Raw genomic sequence first — 17777 nt, forward strand, 5'->3', positions numbered from 1 at the left:
TCTAAAATATAATTTTAGTGATTTTATAGCTTCAATTTGAACATGCTTTAAAATGAAAAAAAATTAAAACCTCGTGACTCAGGTTGACGCTAAATAGTGTGAAACGCACGGTCCTTAAAACTAAACGAGTCACCTTAAATTAATATAAAGCCACATCACAGTAACATTCCCAATCCCTCAGTTTTTGAAACGTGTGGTTTTACCGTGGGACAAGAAATTTGGAAAATTACACGAGACGATCCAAGACGCCAATTAACTTTTATTTATACACAACCTATAAACAGGAACAAAGAATCACTGGCGATGGCCTTCCGGCAGGGCAACCACCTTATGGAAGGGCACTGTCCTCTGAGGCAAGGATCCGTCTTCCTCGTCGTCATCGAATTCCAACAAATAACTGCCCAAATTCAAGCATTGAAACATCATATCACGCATGTAACAAGGAAACAACTAAACTAAGATGCCTTAAACAAAATCCATATCGAGGTAACTTACTCATCCGTCTTCCTCTGATGGTTGAGCATCCGACAGAAGCGTGCAAAGCATGGATCAGGGGTTAGTTTAGTTCCACGGCATAATTGCTGCAACGATACTAAAAACACAATCTACAAAGAAAAGTGCATCAAAGTGGATGGATGGAATCGTCACCTTGCGATGGCCATTCACCACAGTTGCCTTGTACAGTGCAGTTGTTCCTGGATATACAGCCAAAACGGGTCTTCCAGTAGGGAAATCTATAGCACTGGAAGGATCGTTTCTCTTCGGGAAAGGGATAATAGCGCTCATAGGCAACTTGTACTTTCTGAGAGCAGCAATGACAACGAAGCAAAATGGTGAATGTCCCAAAACGTGAGCAACTAATTAGATGCAGCTAAATCGAAGAAAAATTCATCTGTGGTAAGCTAAAATAAAAAGATCACGAAAAAGAAAGTGTATTGTTGTCATGTAAGTCTGTTTTTGTTGAAAATTACTGTTGCATGTATGCATATTGTTGCACCATTGTCTTTTCCAAAAGAAAAAGAGAGGAATTATTGCATCGTCATTATTTCAGTTTGTCAAATCCCTTGTTGGTTAAGTGAATTAAGGTTTTAGCATTTCCCCTATGAAGCCTTTAAGGAAGTGGGAGGGAATCCAAAAAGAACCGAATTGTTAAAACAGAAAAAGCAATACCTTTGGACACCACCCTCTTCATCATCACCCGGGTCCTCATCTAGTACTTCAAATCTGCACAATTCTATGTAGCATCACACAATTTCCGAAACAGACAAACCAAGCTGGCAGATAACTACTGTGCTAAAAAATTATACAAATTAAAATGAATCGTCACATAGTAAGTAAAACTAGACTTACTCTCTTGTATCCTTGTCAAAATGTATCACTTTTACAACAAACCACTCATCCTTGTCAGCATCTTCTTGAGTGACCGTAACCCTACCTGCTACCTGAAAGTGACAGGTTAATGTCCATAAACCGAACTTCAAAGAGAATGAATTAACTGAAGGATTACATAATAACCAAGAGCAACAGAGTAGCCGGCCTTTGCATATGCAACCGGACACGACAAATCACCGTAATAATGCATACCTGTTCTCCTTTCAGACTAGCCCAAGCCTCGAGTTGACTTCGCATGGAAGGGGAAATCCTTGAAATGTCTGAATCAGTCTTCATCCTCTTCCTTTTCTGCTCATTACCTTCTGCAGTATATGCAATATCAGCTAAATGAAGAAATTATAGTGTTTTCCAAATAAAAAGCACCGGAATCTCATTGGAATATTAGCCACTACATATAATGGCATCTGACAATTAACATAAACTCTGAAATATTTATGTAAAACTAAAAGCCAACGGAAATATGTAAATATTTAAAAGGAATGCTTATAGCTCCTGATTCCATACCCATCCTTCTTCGTGGCTGCCCTGGAGGTCCAGAAGGCAATAGAGCATCAAGTTGGCTCAACAACAAATTCGATACACTGCAACAAAATACGATAAACTAACCTGAACAGCTTATCAATGAACAAAAGCTAACTTGCACAAAAAAAGAGGTTGAGACGAGCATGAGCTTCAACAACATATTTCTTTAATCTTCAGCCAAATGACCGAAAAAGATAATATGTAAGCTTCCTAGGAGTTTTTAACCCTTTTACTTTTCAGTTCCAAGGAAGTGTTTAATTTGACAAGAGATAAAAAGAAACATACGTTACTTCACTTTCAGAAAGTTCTTTGGCATGCACATATAAATTCTTCAGCTTCGACAATGAATTATCCCCAGGCTTCTCAACCACTTCAGGAGCTGTGTATTAACATGCCGAGAAAGATTAAAAAAGAAACCAATATCATTAAACACATTGGTCATTCCTCACTTCTAAACTGAATGTTAACTATCTACTCTATCGAAAAACCAAAAAAAATATTCATCAAAACATCCAATTATAAACGATTAACAGAATATTCCCGAAGACTAACAAAGTGACTTACTAGCTTGGAGCTTCTTATGCATCTTGTTTATCTCAATGAGCACCTCTTCTTGCTCTTTCCTTAATTGATCGAGCTCTTTCGACTTTTCCAGTATTCCTGCAATGTCCGGCGCTGACATTGTTCCGTCCCAAAATTTCACTCTCACCAAATTCTGAGCTCAATCTTTTCGCCCTTAAATTCCAACTCAATCATCAGCAATGCACAAGCACACAAAAACTAAAATGCGGTTTCTTTCACTTGCATAAATTATACACACCTAATTCTAAGAACTATACGAGTTAAAAATCTGGATTAAAAATTTCTTTAATGGGTGAAAAATGGGTGATACCATCCACACACCCCTTTTTACCGCTCAAACACTCCATGTCAATTTATGTCCTTTAATCTTCTTCAATTCATTCAATCCGACAAACGAAAGCTAAGATAACTGGATATATTCAAATTAAAGTAAACTGGAATCATCTTCTTCCTCATTGCTCAATTTACAGATATATTCACTAATCAATGATTAAATTTTACAAGAAGAAAAAAAATCATAGAAAGTAATTAAGCAACATTAACCTACAAAAATTCCAATTAAAGCAGATACTCCGAATTCCGAGACAAACCAGATTATGAACAATGAATATTTCCCCAAATCAAAATACTGAGAATTGGAAACCCTAAAAGCTCAGAGTGAGATGAGCACCTGTGAGTAAGAATGCGGGTAAGGAGCGAGAGAATCACCGGCGGGTGAGACTAGAGCGCGGAAGTTGTTCTTCCGTGGTGGCACCGTGGGGGGTTCGAATGGAAATTCCGATATTTCTTCATAGATTCTTTGGCAGATTAACTGAGCATCGGATATTACAAATAGGAACTAATGAAAAGGGGCTTGAAAACTTTGAGTTTTAATGATAAGGATAAAATAAAGGGTAAAGTGAATAGTACCAGGATTGACTTTTTAGTGTAAAAATATGGTTTTTCGTTAAAGTGAACAGTACCAGGAGCTTTTCGTTAAAGTTCTCATTACAAATTTGCACTGCGATTAAACATTTTTTCATAATTTATGGAAAGAAAAAAAAACGAAATTATCCAAAATGACACCATCACACCAATACCATTTTCAAATGCTTTTTTTTAAAAAGCAATTGTATTAGTGAAAAGACCTAATTGCCCTCCTTTTAAATACCTGATTGTGAAATGGGATTCGAAACTCAAGAATCTTAAAGGAAAGTCGCATCTTAATTTTCAAAACTTCACAATGAGGTGAAGGTGAAAATACATAACTTGAACAATGATTTATATATGAATTTGCAAAACCGACTAAAAACCGTGAATGTTAATCCACTATTTTATAAAAAATGCAAATTTTTTAGTTTCTTGAAATATTTTTTGTGAGCATTAAGGAATTTTTATAATGTATTTGGAAGCAGATTTACAATTTATTGAGCAACAAGTGTATATTAAGTAGAATATTTAAGACGAAAAGTAAAAAATTAAGTGAACAATATAAAGATGCTAAAATATATATTTAGTGTATGTTGTTTAATTTTTTTAGAGATATTAAAATCATTTGTATGTGAGACTTGAAACACAAAATAGCAATATTTTGTTTTGTTAAATAGTCTTTAACCCTCTTTTGTTTTGTTAAATAGTCTTTAACCCTCTTTTGGTTAACATTAAGAACAATAATTGGGTAGTCACTAGACTCACTTTGTTAGGATTAATTATCTAATCAACCGTTAATTGTTGACGTGACACTGTGAAATCATCCCAAAACCCACTTACCGTGCTAGATAAAATACACCGAGGCCATTTTAGAGTTACACTACTTTCACAAAACCCACTTACCATGCCAAATAAAACACCACATTTTAGAGTTGTACCCCGTATTACTACATCACCACTTAACAGTTAACTAGATGATCAACTTTGGAGGGTAAGAGCATCTCTAAGAGTAGCTCTAACTTTTTTAACATTTAGTCTCTTGAAGACGAGGTTTTTGGATTTAGATTTCTTAAATAGAATTTTAGTGATTTTATAGCTTCAATTTGAACATGCTTTAAAATGAAAAAAATTAAAACCTCGTGACTCAGTTTGAAGCAAAATGGTGTAAAAACGTTCCTTAAAACTAAACGAGTCACTTTACATAATATAAAGCCACATCACAGTAACATTCCCAACCCCTCAGTTTTTGAAACGTGTGGTTTTACCGTGGGACAAGAAATTTGGAAAATTACACGAGACGATCCTAGACGCCAATTAACTTTTATTTATACACAACCTATAAACAGCAACAAAGAATCACTGGCGATGGCCTTCCGCCAGGGCAATCACCTTATGGAAGGGCACTGTCCTCTGAGGCAAGGATCCGTCTTCCTCGTCGTCATCGAATTCCAACAAATAACTGCCCAAATTCAAACATTGAAACATCATACCACGCATGTAACAAGGAAACAACTAAATTAAGATGCCTAAAACAAAATCCATATCGATGTAACTTACTCATCCGTCTTCCTCTGATGGTTGAGCAAGCGACAGAAGCGTGCAAAGCATGATCAGGGGTTAGTTTAGTTCCACGGCATAATCACTACAACGATATTAAAAACACAAATCCACAAAGAAAAGTGCATCAAGGTGGATGGATGGAATCGTCACCTTGCGATGGCCATTCACCACAGTTGCCTTGTACAGTGCAGTTGCTCCTGGATATACAGCCAAAACAGGTCTTCCAGTAGGGAAATCTATAGCACTGGAAGGATCGCTTCTCTTTGGGAAAGGGATAATAGCGCTCATAGGCAACTTGTACTTTCTGAGAGCAGCAATGACAACGAAGCAAAATGGTGAATGTCCCAAAACGTGAGCAACTAATTAGATGCAGCTAAATCGAAGAAAAATTCATCTGTGGTAAGCTAAAATAAAAAGATCACGAAAAAGAAAGTTAAGCGTCCAAAAAGAACCGAATTGTTCAAACAGAAAAAGCAATACCTTTGGACACCACCCTCTTCATCATCACCCAGCTCCTCATCTAGTACTTCAAATCTGCATAATTCTAACTAGCATCACACAATTTCTGAAACAAACAAACCAAGCTGGCAGATAACGACTGTGCTAAAAAATTATACAAATTAAAATGAATCATCACATAGTAAGTAAAACTAGACTTACTCTCTTGTATCCTTGTCAAAATGCATCACTTTTACAACAAACCACTCATCCTTGTCAGCATCTTCTTGAGTGACCGTAACCCTAGCTGCTACCTAAAAGTGACAGGTTAATGTCCATAAACCGAACTTCAAAGAGAATGAATTAACTGAAGGATTACATAATAACCAAGAGCAACAGAGTAGCCGGCCTTTGCAAATGCAACCGGACACGACAAATCACCGTAATAATGCATACATGTTCTCCTTTCAGACTAGCCCAAGCCTCGAGTTGACTTCGCATGAAAGGGGAAATCCTTGAAATGTCTGAATTAGTCTTCATCCTCTTCCTTTTCTGCTCATTACCTTCTGCAGTATATGCAATATCAGCTAAATGAAGAAATTATAGTGTTTTCCAAATAAAAAGCACCGGAATCTCATTGGAATATTAGCCACTACATATAATGTCATCTACGTATTTATTTATTTTTTGGTTAAGCATAATAATGGCATCTGACAATTAACATAAACTCTGAAATATTTATGTAAAACTAAAAGCCAACGGAAATATGTAAATATTTAAAAGGAATGCTTATAGCTCCTGATTCCATACCCATCCTTCTTCGTGGCTGCCCTGGAGGTCCAGAAGGCAATAGAGCATCAAGTTGGCTCAACAACAAATTGAATACACTGCAACAAAATACGAAACTCAACCTGAACAGCTTATCAATAAACAAAAGCTAACTTGCACAAAAAGAGGTTGAGACGAGCATGAGCTTCAACAACATATTTCTTTAATCTTCAGCCAAATAACCGAAAAAGATAATATGTAAGCTTCCTACGAGTTTTTAACCCTTTTACTTTTCAGTTCCTAGGAAGTGTTTAATTTGACGAGAGATAAAAAGAAACATACGTTACTTCACTTTCAGAAAGTTCTTTGGCATGCACATATAAATTCTTCAGCTTCGACAATGAATTATCCCCAGGCTTCTCAACCACTTCAGGAGCTGTGTATTAACATGCCGAGAAAGATTAAAAAAGAAACCAATATCATTAAACACATTGGTCATTCCTCACTTCTAAACTGAATGTTAACTATCTACTGTATCGAAGAACATAAAAAATATTCATCAAAACATCCAATTATAAAAGATTAACAGAATATTTCCAAAGACTAACATAGTGACTTACTAGCTTGGAGCTTCTTATGCATCTTGTTTATCTCGATGAGCACCTCTTCATGCTCTTTCCTTAATTGATCGAGCTCTTTCGACTTTTCCAGTATTCCTGCAATGTCCGGCGCTGACATTGTTCCGTCCCAAAATTTCACTCCCAGAAATTCTGAGTTCAATCTTTTCCCCCTAAAATTCCAACTCAATCATCAGCAATGCACAAGCATACAAAAACTAAAATGCGGTTTCTTTCACTTGCATAAATTATACACACCTAATTCTAAAATTCGAGAACTATACGATTTAAAATTCTGGATTAAAAATTTCTTTAATGGGTAAAAAATGGGTGATGCCAATGTTACCGCTCAAACACTCCATGTCAATTTATGTCCTTTAATCTTCTTCAATTCATTCAATCCGACAAACGAAAGCTAAGATAACTGGATATATTCAAATTAAAGTAAACTGGATTCATCTTCTTCCTCATTGCTCAATTTACAGATATATTCACTAATCAATGATTAAATTTTACAAAAAGAAAAAAAATCATAGAAAGTAATTAAGCAACATTAACCTACAGAAATTCCAACTAAAGCAGATATTCCGAATTCCGAGACAAACCAGATTATGAACAATGAATATTTCCCCAAATCAAAATACTGAGAATTGGAAACCCTAAAAGCTCAGAGTAAGAGGAGCACCTGTGAGTAAGAATACGGGTGAGGAGCGAGAGAATCACCGGCGGGTGAGACTAGAGCGCGGAAGTTGTTCTTCCGTGGTGGCACCGTGGAGGGTTCGAATGGAAATTCTGAGATTTTTTCATAGATTCTTTGGCCGATTAACTTACAAATTTGCACTGCGATTAAACATTTTTGTTTTCATAATTTATGGAAAAAAAAGAAAAAATAACGAAATTACCCAAAATGACACCAATACCATTTTCAAATTCTTTTTTAAAAAACCAATTGTATTAGTGAAAAGACATAATTGCCCTCCTTTTAAATACCCGATTGTGAAATGGGATTCGACACTCAAGAATCTCAAGGGAAAGTCGCATCTTAATTTTCAAAATTTCACAGTAAGATGAAGGTGAAAATACATTAATTGAACAATAATTTATATTTGAATTTGTAAAACCGACTAAAAACCGTAAATGTTAATCCACTTTTTTGTAAAATATGCAAATTTTTTATTTTCTCGAAATATTTTTTGTGAGCATTAAGCAATTTTTATAATGTATTTGGAAGCGGATTTACAATTTATTGAGCAACAAGTGTATATTTAGTAGAATATTTAAGCCAAAAAGTACAAAAATAAGTGAACAATATAGAGATGCTAAAATATATATTTAGTGTATCTTTTTTAATTTTTTAGAGATATTAAAATCATCTGTAAGTGAGACTTTAAAGAAAAAATAGCAATATTTTGTTTTGTTAAATAACCTTTAACCCTCTTTTGGTTGACAAAAAATATGTAGTTTAGATTTAAATAAACGAAAAAATAAAATAAAAATTTCAAATACCTTCAAATTTAGGTTTCAATTCGCTGATTACAATTGTTTTTTGCATGGAAAAATATATTTTGAAGAGCATAAATATGATAGTTTGTTGAAGTAGTAAGATAAATAAAACAAAAATTAATAAAATTGATTCAAATTCTTGGGGGTCAGAAAGTCATGCATGACTTTGTGGCAGCCAGACTTTCTACCACCCCTAAGATTTTGAATCATTTTTGTTAAATTTTCTTTTATTTCTCTTACCACTACAACAAACTATCATATTTATGTTCTTCCAACTAATTTTTTTGTGCGTGGAGCCCAACTCGTTTTCTGAGCACTAGGGAGTTTGCCTCATTTTGCATGCGTGGAGCCTGCCTCATCTTGTGTGTCTGAGTTTGCCTCATTCTACATTTGAAGTGTCTGCATTGTTTTGCGTGCAAGAAGCTCACCCTTTTTTGCATTCATGAAGCCAATGTCGTTTTAGCATGCACGAAACCAACCTCGTTTTCCGTGCGTAGGGCTGACCTCAATTTGTGCAACGTGTCTCGTCTCTTTTTGCATGCACGAGCTCGCCTAGTTTTGCATGCCAAAAGCCCTCCCCATCTTATGTGAGCAGTGCTTGCCTCATTTTGCGTGCAATAGTTTGCCTCGTTTTGCATGAGCTGACACACCCCGATCTTGTGAATCAAGGCGTGCTGGCCGTCACGTGAGCGTGACGTATCCACAAGCGCGACACGGAAGCAAGAAATAAGAGAAATATGAAAGAATTTAAACCAATCACTAGCAGTAATATCCTACTAGCATAATAGAGTGAGTTATAAAATAAAACACACGAATTCAGAGCGTAGATACTAGGTGCAGTCAAGTAGGATCATAATTAAAAGTACAACACCCGCAGGTGAGTCCTACATGTAGAATGTCCGTCAGAACACCGAAAAGAACCTTGTGAGCCACCAACTGCTAACTAGAACCTGGAGGGGCGCAAAACAAAGTTGAGTGGGTCAGTAAAACCAAAGATTTTCCAAAACATTTCATTTAAAACATTTCTAACCCCTCACTGTAAAACCTGTATACTTTCCCAGAAATTTATTATAAAAACATATATATATATATATATATATATATATATATCATCAAAACTCAGCTCACAATCTTTCAACGCTTTTCAGAAAGAATATGACATGCCATGCCATATACCAAAATATAATATGAATGCATCAATATAAATCAGGTGAAATAATAAATCAACCGGAGACCCTACGGTGGTCTTGTACGGCTGATTCTATAGCTCAATATCCCACTCAGCCGGAGTCACGACAGTGACCTATACGGCCCTACTCTGCATGTCACTCGGAACTACGTAAGGTAGTCTGTACGATGAAAAGGTGTAAGAATACGCTATAGTGCTTCTCTCATCAATCATCGGCGCGCATAAACTAAGGTCACCCACTAGTCGAAATCACATTTAGCGATCTATACGACTAACATGTCAGAACCCTCACATGGTCTGTACAACATTCACCTACTTGGATCCAAGGCGAGCGTGCGGTGTGGTGAATAATATAAGCACTAACACCTAGGGTGCAGGTTATGAGCTTTCAATGCAATTCACTTAAAATATATCGTATGAATAATGTAAACTCACCTGTGCGTCCACATCGTCAATTCATATATATATATGCATCAATTATCAATTCAAATATCTCATCGATTGCATGCATGACATTTTAAAACATATTTTCATATAAATGCATTTTCTGGGAAAAACAGTAGTATATAGGTAATACGAAAACAAAACTGCCCACTCACTAGTAAGTCGATGGGTCGTAACCCCCGTGACGTCCCTGGATACGCTCGTCCTCGGGATAGGTGTCACCTATATGCGAAACAACTATAGAACTGTTAATTAAAACACATAACCATAACCAATAATTTGAAATAACTTCTCATACGATGCTCAATTTGGGTATATGAATATACCACAGTGGCCTACTCAACGTCACGAACGTCGAGGAATTTTTAGAAATTTTTTTTTGATGTGGCACGCGCCCCTACACACCAGGGCAGCCACGGGTACACGCGCGCCCACGCGCGTCTTCTTCCTCGCGAGCTCGCCGGACTGAATTTTCCGGTGGCCGGAAAACTGGGCAATTTTTAAAACGCTTGTTCTCCTTCGTTTCTCAACCGTTTTCTTCGAATTTTATATCAAAATGAAGCCCTAAACATGTAGAATCACGATGGACTAGTTTCAAGGTCTAAAATCCACTAGATTTTACCTGAGGAAGCACGATAATCCGGCCAATTTTGAAAGACTCCGTTCTCGGTCTTCCGACGTCCAAATGATACCAACGAAGTACCCCGAAGCTCGTGAGGATCTCCTTAAGCTCACTGTGAGCTTGAAATTCCCTGAAATGTAAGATTTCACGTGTGCATGAACAGTGCACATTTTCGGGGTTAGGGTTTCACAACGATTCTGAGGGTTTCACGTCCTAAAACCAACACCAATCGACTCAGGAGGTTAAAAGGATGAAGAATCATACCTTTTTGGCGTCGATCCGCGACGTTTAAAGGGTCTTTGGGTGTGGCCGTACACTTCGAGAGGGAGAGAGTGAGAGAGAGCCGTAAGGGAGGAGAGAGAGACACGGGGGAAAAGGGAAACATGGAGGATGGGTTGTGTGTGTGGTCCAACATACATCATCCCCACCATCCATTTCTTTCCTAATTCCCTAACCACACAAACAATCCCACATAAGATAATTCCAAAATTATAAAATTTAAGTATAAATAATGTCACACACACACATACCTTAATACCCGTCAAGGGTAATTCCGTCATTTCACGCTCTCGATATAAAATTTTCGGGATGGGCTGTGACATGAGCTGTCACAGCCCGTCCTGGAATTTTTAATTCCGAGGACATGAAATTACGAAAATGTCCCTAATACGTGATTAAGGTATAATTTTCACGTTCGTTATATCTAAGCTCCAAAAAAAATTTGGTAATTAGAGTGGAGACTTAGACTTAAATTTTATGATGGAATTTTATGAAATTGGGATTGGATTGGACATGTGGGATCCCCACACCTCAAAACCCTCCCCATTTCCCGTATACTGTCCTTCATACTCTCTCTCTTCCTCAGCTCTTCCTCAGAAACTCTCACTCTCTCTCTCTTCTTCTCGAACGCACGGGCAACCACCAAAACCACCTAAAACCTATACCAACGTCCAAGTTAAGACTACCATTGCAACCCTGAGGACTCCACGATCACGTAGACACCATTTTCAGGTAAGTTTTGCTTCGGAAAACCCTAGTTTTTAAGGTCCCGTGTTTATATACTGTTCATGATCTTTTAAATGGTTACGATTTAGGCTAAAACAAGATCACAGCGAGCTTGGTGAGGTCCCAAGGAAGCTCGGAGTGCTTCGTTGGAAGTTTTTGGACGTAAGAACACGGAGATCGACAAGTTCAAAGTTTGGCCGGAGCTTTCGAGGCGTTTTCCGGCGAATCCCCGGCGAGTTAGGAGTCAAGGTAGGTATCAATCTCTTCGTCTCGTCAAGTACTACAACTTTCCTTTTTGTTTCACTCAATTTCGTTGAGTATTGAAGAAGTTATACTCATTTGAAAAATACCCAGTTTCCGGCGACCTCCGAGGCTTTCGAGGCAGTTTCCGGCCAAACCACGGCGAACTAGGTGTTTTTCAAGGTACCATTCTCTTTGTCTCTTCAAGGGCTACAACTTTCGTTTTTGAATCACTTGATTTCGTTGAGAAATGACAAAGTTATAGCAATTTGAAAAACTGCCCGGGAAACGGCCGCCGGAAAAACCAGTCCGGCGACCCAAGGAAGAAGAATGTGCTACAGTAAAAATAAAAAAAATAAAAATAAAAATATTTTAAAAATATGTCGACGTCCGTGACGTCGAGTAGATCACTGTGGTATATTCATATACCTAAATTGAACACCGTATGAGAAAGTTATTGAGGATTGTTGGTTAGGTGTTCAAATAACGTTTTATAGTTTTCACATTAGGTGAAAATGTGAATTGATGATCCGACCGTTGGATCATCACCAAACTTTGATACGTTGTAATACGTAATATTTGAGGATTATTGGAACTTACAGATTGGGAATCCGATTTGCGGATCTTCCGGAATTGGAATTGTAAGTCCATAATATAAAATGTTAACCGTCACTTAGTTTTGGAAATTGACGGAGATCCGACCGTTGGATGGTAATGAAATTTTAGGATGTTGTCCTAGAGGTATAATGTGGACCTCTGGAAGTTATGGATTTAAAATATGAGAGGCAGATCTTCCGGATCAATCTACGTAGTGACGTATTTTATATAAGTTATATATTCTATCGATATGAATTCTGAGGTTGGAATTGATTATTGTTTTAGGCGCCGATCGTCATGACGCCTTGGCGTATTGTGCTAGGGAGTTGTAGGGCGAACTCCAGGTGAGTGGGCAGTTTTGTTTTCCGTATATATATATATACTTGACGTTTCCCAGAAATTGAATTGAAATGAAAATATGTTTAAAATGAAATGCATATGAGTTATGTGGAAAAACGGGAAGTGAAATACCATGCATAGAATTGATATGAAAAGTATATAGAAATGTGAGTTGAAATGCCATGCATGAATTAATATATGATGCATATGTATGAATTGGTGCGGTGGACGCACAAGTAAGAATTGATTTATGATGCATATGTATGAATTGGTGCGGTGGACGCACAAGTAAGAATTGATTTATGATGCATATGTATGAAATGGTGCGGTGGACGCACAGATGAGTATTTAATTACTGTTATGATGATGATGATATATATTGAGCTCAAATCCTGCACCATGGTTTAGTGCTTATAGTATTCACCGCATCGCACGCTCGCCTTGGATCCAAGTAGATGCTAGTCGTACAGTCCACGCGGAGTGGGTACGACAGACCAGTCGCGAGAGTGTTAGTGAGATTCCGACTGGTGGGTGACCTTAGATTATGTGCACAGATGATTTATGAGAAGCACTAGAGCGTAACTTGTGTGCAGAAGGCCGGACGGGTCACAGAGGTGACTCTGGTAGAGTGATAATGATAGATTTTGAGCTCTAGGTTCAACCGTATAGGGCTATTAGAGGGCCTACGGTTGATTACTTTCTTGCACCTGATATGATTATGTTGATGCATTCATACCTTATTACTGTTGAGATGATGTGGCATGGCATAATTAATATGAGAAATGTTGAGATGACATGGCATGGCATGATTGATAAAGAGATAATGTTGAGATAGTAAAAATGAAGTTTTGAGAATATATATGTATATTTATATTTTACATTTCTGGGAAAGTATACAGGTTTTACGGAGAGGGGTTACAACGTTTTGAGAAATGTTTGGATTTGGAAAAGAATTGTTTTACTGACCCACTCAATTTTGGTTTTGCGCCCCTCCAGGTTCAGGAATCACAAAGGTGTGGTGACTACGAGGAATACGGCGGGGTTCTGACAGATTGGACAAAATTAGGACTCACCTTCGGGTGTATCAACTTATAAATTGTATCTTAAAGCTTCCGTACTGTGCAAATGGTTACGTCACTCTCACGTGACGGCCAGCATGCCCTCATTCGGGACGGGGTGTGTCAGTTGGTATCAGAGCATGGTTGCAATCTTGGACATCTTGAGAAGTTTCTAGTGAATTCTGTCAGAACTACACCGCCTCGTAGCAAACCACGTAGTTAGAGGAATTTAGTCTCCCTAATATAGCGGTTTTGGGGGAAACTATTACTATGGTGATTCAGTCTATTGTCTAAAGGGGCATTTTAAGATGGGTTATGAGTTGAATTTGAATCACTTAAGAGAAATGATGAACCTGAGGGAGCGAAGTAACGGTTTAACCATTTGGAAAAGATGTTTCGGATTATGCAAGTCAAAGGAATCTTCCTTCTGACAAGGGGTCGAGATGACTACCTGGTTTGAGTTATGAACGTGTATCCTGATGGAAGCAGGAGTATTAATTGTTGTCACCAGAGGAATCAGTCGATTTAAAATTGTTTAAGGACTTGTTTAAGGAAAAGTTTATCCCTCCGGCATTTATCGATGGTAGTAAACAAGAGTTTACAAATATGAGACAAGGAAGGTGATGATCGAGGGATATTATAGAAAGTTTTCAGACTTGCCTCGTTCCATCCAGATATTGTTGTTAATTTGGTGGAGGTGTTATGTTGTTTTAAGCTGGGTGGCAAAAAGGGAAGTGGTATTTTGGGTGACCACTATCCATTATACTTCTTACCAGGAATATACGAGATGCTGTTGAGTCTTGAGGACTCTGAGAACATGAGCAACGAGAATAAAGAAGAATAAGAAATGAATGGGAATTAAAAGAAGACGATAAAGTTAATGATTCGTCATATCAAGGAGATAGAAAGATTCAGAGCTTCGAAAGAAGTGAAGCTAGAGTTAATTCTTCCAGCTGAGGTTTTAATGTCGCTGGTCAGAGTAAAAGTGATGGATATACTGGTAATCCCAGATATTTGAGACAAGGTGTCTCGAGTAAAGGAAATGTACCTTGTGCAGCAGGTACAAAATTAACACTTTGGGAAGTGTGAAATTAATGAATGTGTTTATGTGAACAGAGGGGACACAGAATTGTGAATCGTCCCTAGAATCAGTTGTACCCAACAGTTTTCTATGACATCATAGTGTTGATTCAGCAGAGTTATGGATTTAGTAGTTTGGTCGGATTGACCGTGGGTACAGAGAGATTTGATGAGTTATATGTTCAGTCGTACAGACCATGAGAAGTGGATTCGATTGACACATGAGAAATTGGTGAGTTATAGGCTCGGCCGTACCGACCACGCGGAGTGGATCCGGCTGACGTATTATTGAGATAAGAGTTGAATCAGCCGTACTGGTCATTCTAGTTGACTTCGGCTGATATATTTCTTATTATGTATGTTATTACCTAGAGAGTAGTAAATAAATGTAGTTGAGACGAGTGTATGTATTTTGCCTTGAGTAACAAAATAGTAATGTTATATCTTTGAGAGTGGTTGCCTACTTATCGAGACAACGATGATTTATCAGTATTGCGGGCTGCAGACCGTAATATTAATAACTCATTCGTGGATTCGTTAAGTAAGTAAACCGGTAGATTATTTTGTACTTATTCAGAATGCTTAGTAGTAATAGAGTATGTATTGTGTCGGTTAAATTATTTCCATTAGATTGGTTGGTTATAATTGTGACAAGACGGAATGTTAAGGGAAACCAGTACTTTCCATCGATCTGGATGACCAGAGATTACTTTTGTAAGTATGCAAAGTGGATTGATTTCAGCCATTATTTATGCTGTGAGAGCAAAGAGATTGTTTTCGAAAGGCTGTCAAAAATACTTAGCTCAAGTGGTGCTAAATGATGTTGTTTGGAGTAGTGTGAATAATGTCGAAAGAGTTAGACTTTTCTTGATGTCTTCCCTGAAAGTATACCTGGATTGCCTTCAGGCAGAGATATGAGGTTCACTATTGATTTGTTGCCAGGTATAAATTTATATTGGAGATTGGTTCATGATGAGTTAAGGGAATTGGAAATTCAGTTGAGGGAATTGGTTGATAAAAGTTTTATTCAACCTAGTACAACACTTTTGAGGAGCCCCAGTTTGTTGGTGAGGAAGAAAATGGATCTTGAGACTGTTCATTGATTATAGACAATGGAGTCGGGTAACGATTGAGAACCGTTATCCATGGTGATGTACTGATGTTTATTTAACCAGCTCAGAAGTAATTGCGAAGATTCAAAGATTGAATTGAGATCTGGTTACTACCAATTGAATATTATAAGTGACGTTGATCATAAGATGGTTTCTGGACTTGTTATGGTCCTTATAAAGTTTGGTGATGCTATGTGGATACTCATGCGGTTTTATGAGTTGATGGATGAAGTATTCCAATAATGCCTTGATAATTGATATCATTTTCATTGAAGATATTCTGGCATATTCTGAGCCAGAGCAGAGCATGTAAACGTATTAAGTCGGTAGAACAAAGATTGGAAGAATGTCGATTGTATGCTAAGTTTAGCAAATGCGAATGTTGGATGAATCAAGCAGCATTTCTGGGATATGTTATATATTCTTAAGGTATTCAAGTGAATCCTTAAAAGGTAACAGAAATTAAAATTTGGAACAACCACGAGTCGTAATTGAGATTTGGAATTTCTTAGCTTACCAGGCTATCTTGGATGGTTGTGAAAGATTTTTCAGTCATTGCTTTGTCATTGACGAGACTGTTGAGAAAAGAGGTTATGTATGAGTGGGAAGGAAATTGTGAGCAAAGGATTCAACAACTGAAGTATTTCCTCACTCATGCACGTATTTTGGTATTCCCAAAGAATAGTGGTAATCATAAATTTTTAGTGATGTTTCTTGAATGGTATTGGAGGCATGTTGATGCAAATGTTAGGGTGATTGCATACGTTTCACGATAAAAGGAACCTCATGAGATGAATTACCCTACGGGTGACTTGGAAGTCATGATTACCATTCTTGCTGTGAAGTTATGAAGGCATTATATTTGATAAGAATGCAAGATTTTACAAATCAAAAGAGTCTTCAATATCCATTACTTGGAAGGATTTTGATAGGAGGCAGCGAATGTGAATTGTATTGCTTAATGAACATGATTGTACGATCAGGGTGATCGTAAAGTTTGTTCTAGCTCAAGCACTTGGTGAGAAGACTACAGTAAGATTAATGTCTGGCACGTTTGCCAAGAGTATCATCTTGTGGATTGAAAACCAATGGAAGAAAAATTAAAAATGCAAGATCGAGAAGAAGTTATACTTGTTAAATTTCAAGTTAGGCATTTTTAGTAAGTTCGTACTCGAAACTTAAATGTTTGACGAGGAAATTTAAGAATTAACCAAGGCAGAGAAAGAAGGGAAAAAGAATGAGTACATGATTCGTGAATCAAATGGTATGTGGATACAAGAAAACAAAAAGTATGTGCCTAATGCTGAGGATTTGAAGCAAGCAAATATTGGACGAAGTTCACTGTTCAACTTCTGCAATATTCCAAAACTAATAAGATTTATCATACCATTCGACAGTTTTATTTGGTCAGCAGATTGAGGCAGAAAGAGATAAACCTTTGGATTGAGATAACTATTTTCTGTTTCGCAGTGGAAATGGAAAGATATTACTTTGGATTATGTGTACAAGTTTCCTTGTACATAGGATGGTTATGATCGAATTTGAAGTGATAATTGGTCAATGTACCAAGTTAGTACAATTACTCCAGTGTTGAGTAATAAATTTTTTTTCAGACAGGGCAACGGTACTTAATGTATTTGTGTTCGATGCGTTGTCACTAGGTGGCAGAGTCGTCTCATGGAATTCTGGTGCAACTATTGAGAATTAAATTGGATTCGACTTGATAAGGAACCAAGGACGACTTTGGATTGGAAAAAGAAGGTCCTGAGAATTAAGACAGAGTAAGTAGTAAAAGCTTTG

The 17777-nt window shown here is 37.3% G+C and overlaps 2 protein-coding genes and 1 long non-coding RNA gene across 6 annotated transcripts; 1 reads left to right on the forward strand and 2 right to left on the reverse strand.

Moving 5' to 3' along the window:
* Positions 1 to 114: 114 nt before the first annotated feature.
* LOC103404255 (SAGA-associated factor 29 homolog A-like) lies at positions 115 to 3331 on the reverse strand. 3 transcript variants are annotated; one of them, XM_008343151.4, is made up of 10 exons: positions 3167 to 3331; positions 2479 to 2649; positions 2200 to 2293; positions 1897 to 1973; positions 1585 to 1691; positions 1351 to 1442; positions 1171 to 1224; positions 649 to 802; positions 496 to 509; positions 115 to 397 (listed from the first exon to the last, which is right to left on the reverse strand). In XM_008343151.4, exons 2-10 carry the CDS (start codon positions 2594 to 2596, stop codon positions 295 to 297), a joined length of 813 nt encoding a protein of 270 aa, XP_008341373.2. In that variant the 5' UTR covers positions 2597 to 2649; positions 3167 to 3331; the 3' UTR covers positions 115 to 294. The 3 variants fall into 3 exon arrangements, with proteins under 3 accessions (XP_008341373.2, XP_008341372.2, XP_028953042.1); XM_008343150.4 differs by having other exon boundaries at positions 1585 to 1694; XM_029097209.2 differs by having other exon boundaries at positions 1585 to 1694; positions 2479 to 2640; positions 3167 to 3325.
* A 1234-nt stretch (positions 3332 to 4565) lies between these two features.
* Positions 4566 to 7673, reverse strand: LOC103404254 (SAGA-associated factor 29 homolog A). Of its 2 annotated transcripts, none has more exons than XM_029097212.2 (10): positions 7474 to 7673; positions 6792 to 6961; positions 6514 to 6607; positions 6214 to 6290; positions 5860 to 5966; positions 5626 to 5717; positions 5446 to 5499; positions 5116 to 5269; positions 4963 to 4976; positions 4566 to 4864 (listed from the first exon to the last, which is right to left on the reverse strand). In XM_029097212.2, the coding sequence occupies exons 2-10, from the start codon at positions 6907 to 6909 to the stop codon at positions 4762 to 4764; spliced, it is 813 nt and encodes a 270-aa protein (XP_028953045.2). In that variant the 5' UTR covers positions 6910 to 6961; positions 7474 to 7673; the 3' UTR covers positions 4566 to 4761. The 2 variants fall into 2 exon arrangements, with proteins under 2 accessions (XP_028953045.2, XP_028953044.2); XM_029097211.2 differs by having other exon boundaries at positions 5860 to 5969.
* Positions 7674 to 11391: 3718 nt separating this feature from the next.
* Positions 11392 to 14619, forward strand: LOC139193567 (uncharacterized). The gene is made up of 5 exons (XR_011577827.1): positions 11392 to 11557; positions 11641 to 11800; positions 11906 to 11974; positions 12674 to 12732; positions 13724 to 14619. It is a non-coding gene; the product is annotated as an uncharacterized lncRNA (long non-coding RNA).
* The last annotated feature ends 3158 nt before the right edge of the window (positions 14620 to 17777 follow it).

The sequence above is a fragment of the Malus domestica genome, chromosome 17 (assembly GCF_042453785.1).
Source record: "Malus domestica chromosome 17, GDT2T_hap1".
Lineage (NCBI taxonomy): Eukaryota > Viridiplantae > Streptophyta > Magnoliopsida > Rosales > Rosaceae > Malus > Malus domestica.

Coding starts and splice junctions, on each gene's coding strand:
- LOC103404255 (XM_008343150.4), bottom strand. CDS start 2,596: ATGTCAGCGCCGGACATTGCAGGAATACTGGAAAAGTCGAAAGAGCTC. Junction 1,695..1,896: donor GCAGCCACGAAGAAGGATGG/GTATGGAATCAG, acceptor CATATACTGCAG/AAGGTAATGAGCAGAAAAGG. Junction 803..1,170: donor GAAGAGGGTGGTGTCCAAAG/GTATTGCTTTTT, acceptor TGCTGCTCTCAG/AAAGTACAAGTTGCCTATGA.
- LOC103404254 (XM_029097211.2), bottom strand. CDS start 6,909: ATGTCAGCGCCGGACATTGCAGGAATACTGGAAAAGTCGAAAGAGCTC. Junction 6,608..6,791: donor GCATAAGAAGCTCCAAGCTA/GTAAGTCACTAT, acceptor GTTAATACACAG/CTCCTGAAGTGGTTGAGAAG. Junction 5,970..6,213: donor GCAGCCACGAAGAAGGATGG/GTATGGAATCAG, acceptor CATATACTGCAG/AAGGTAATGAGCAGAAAAGG.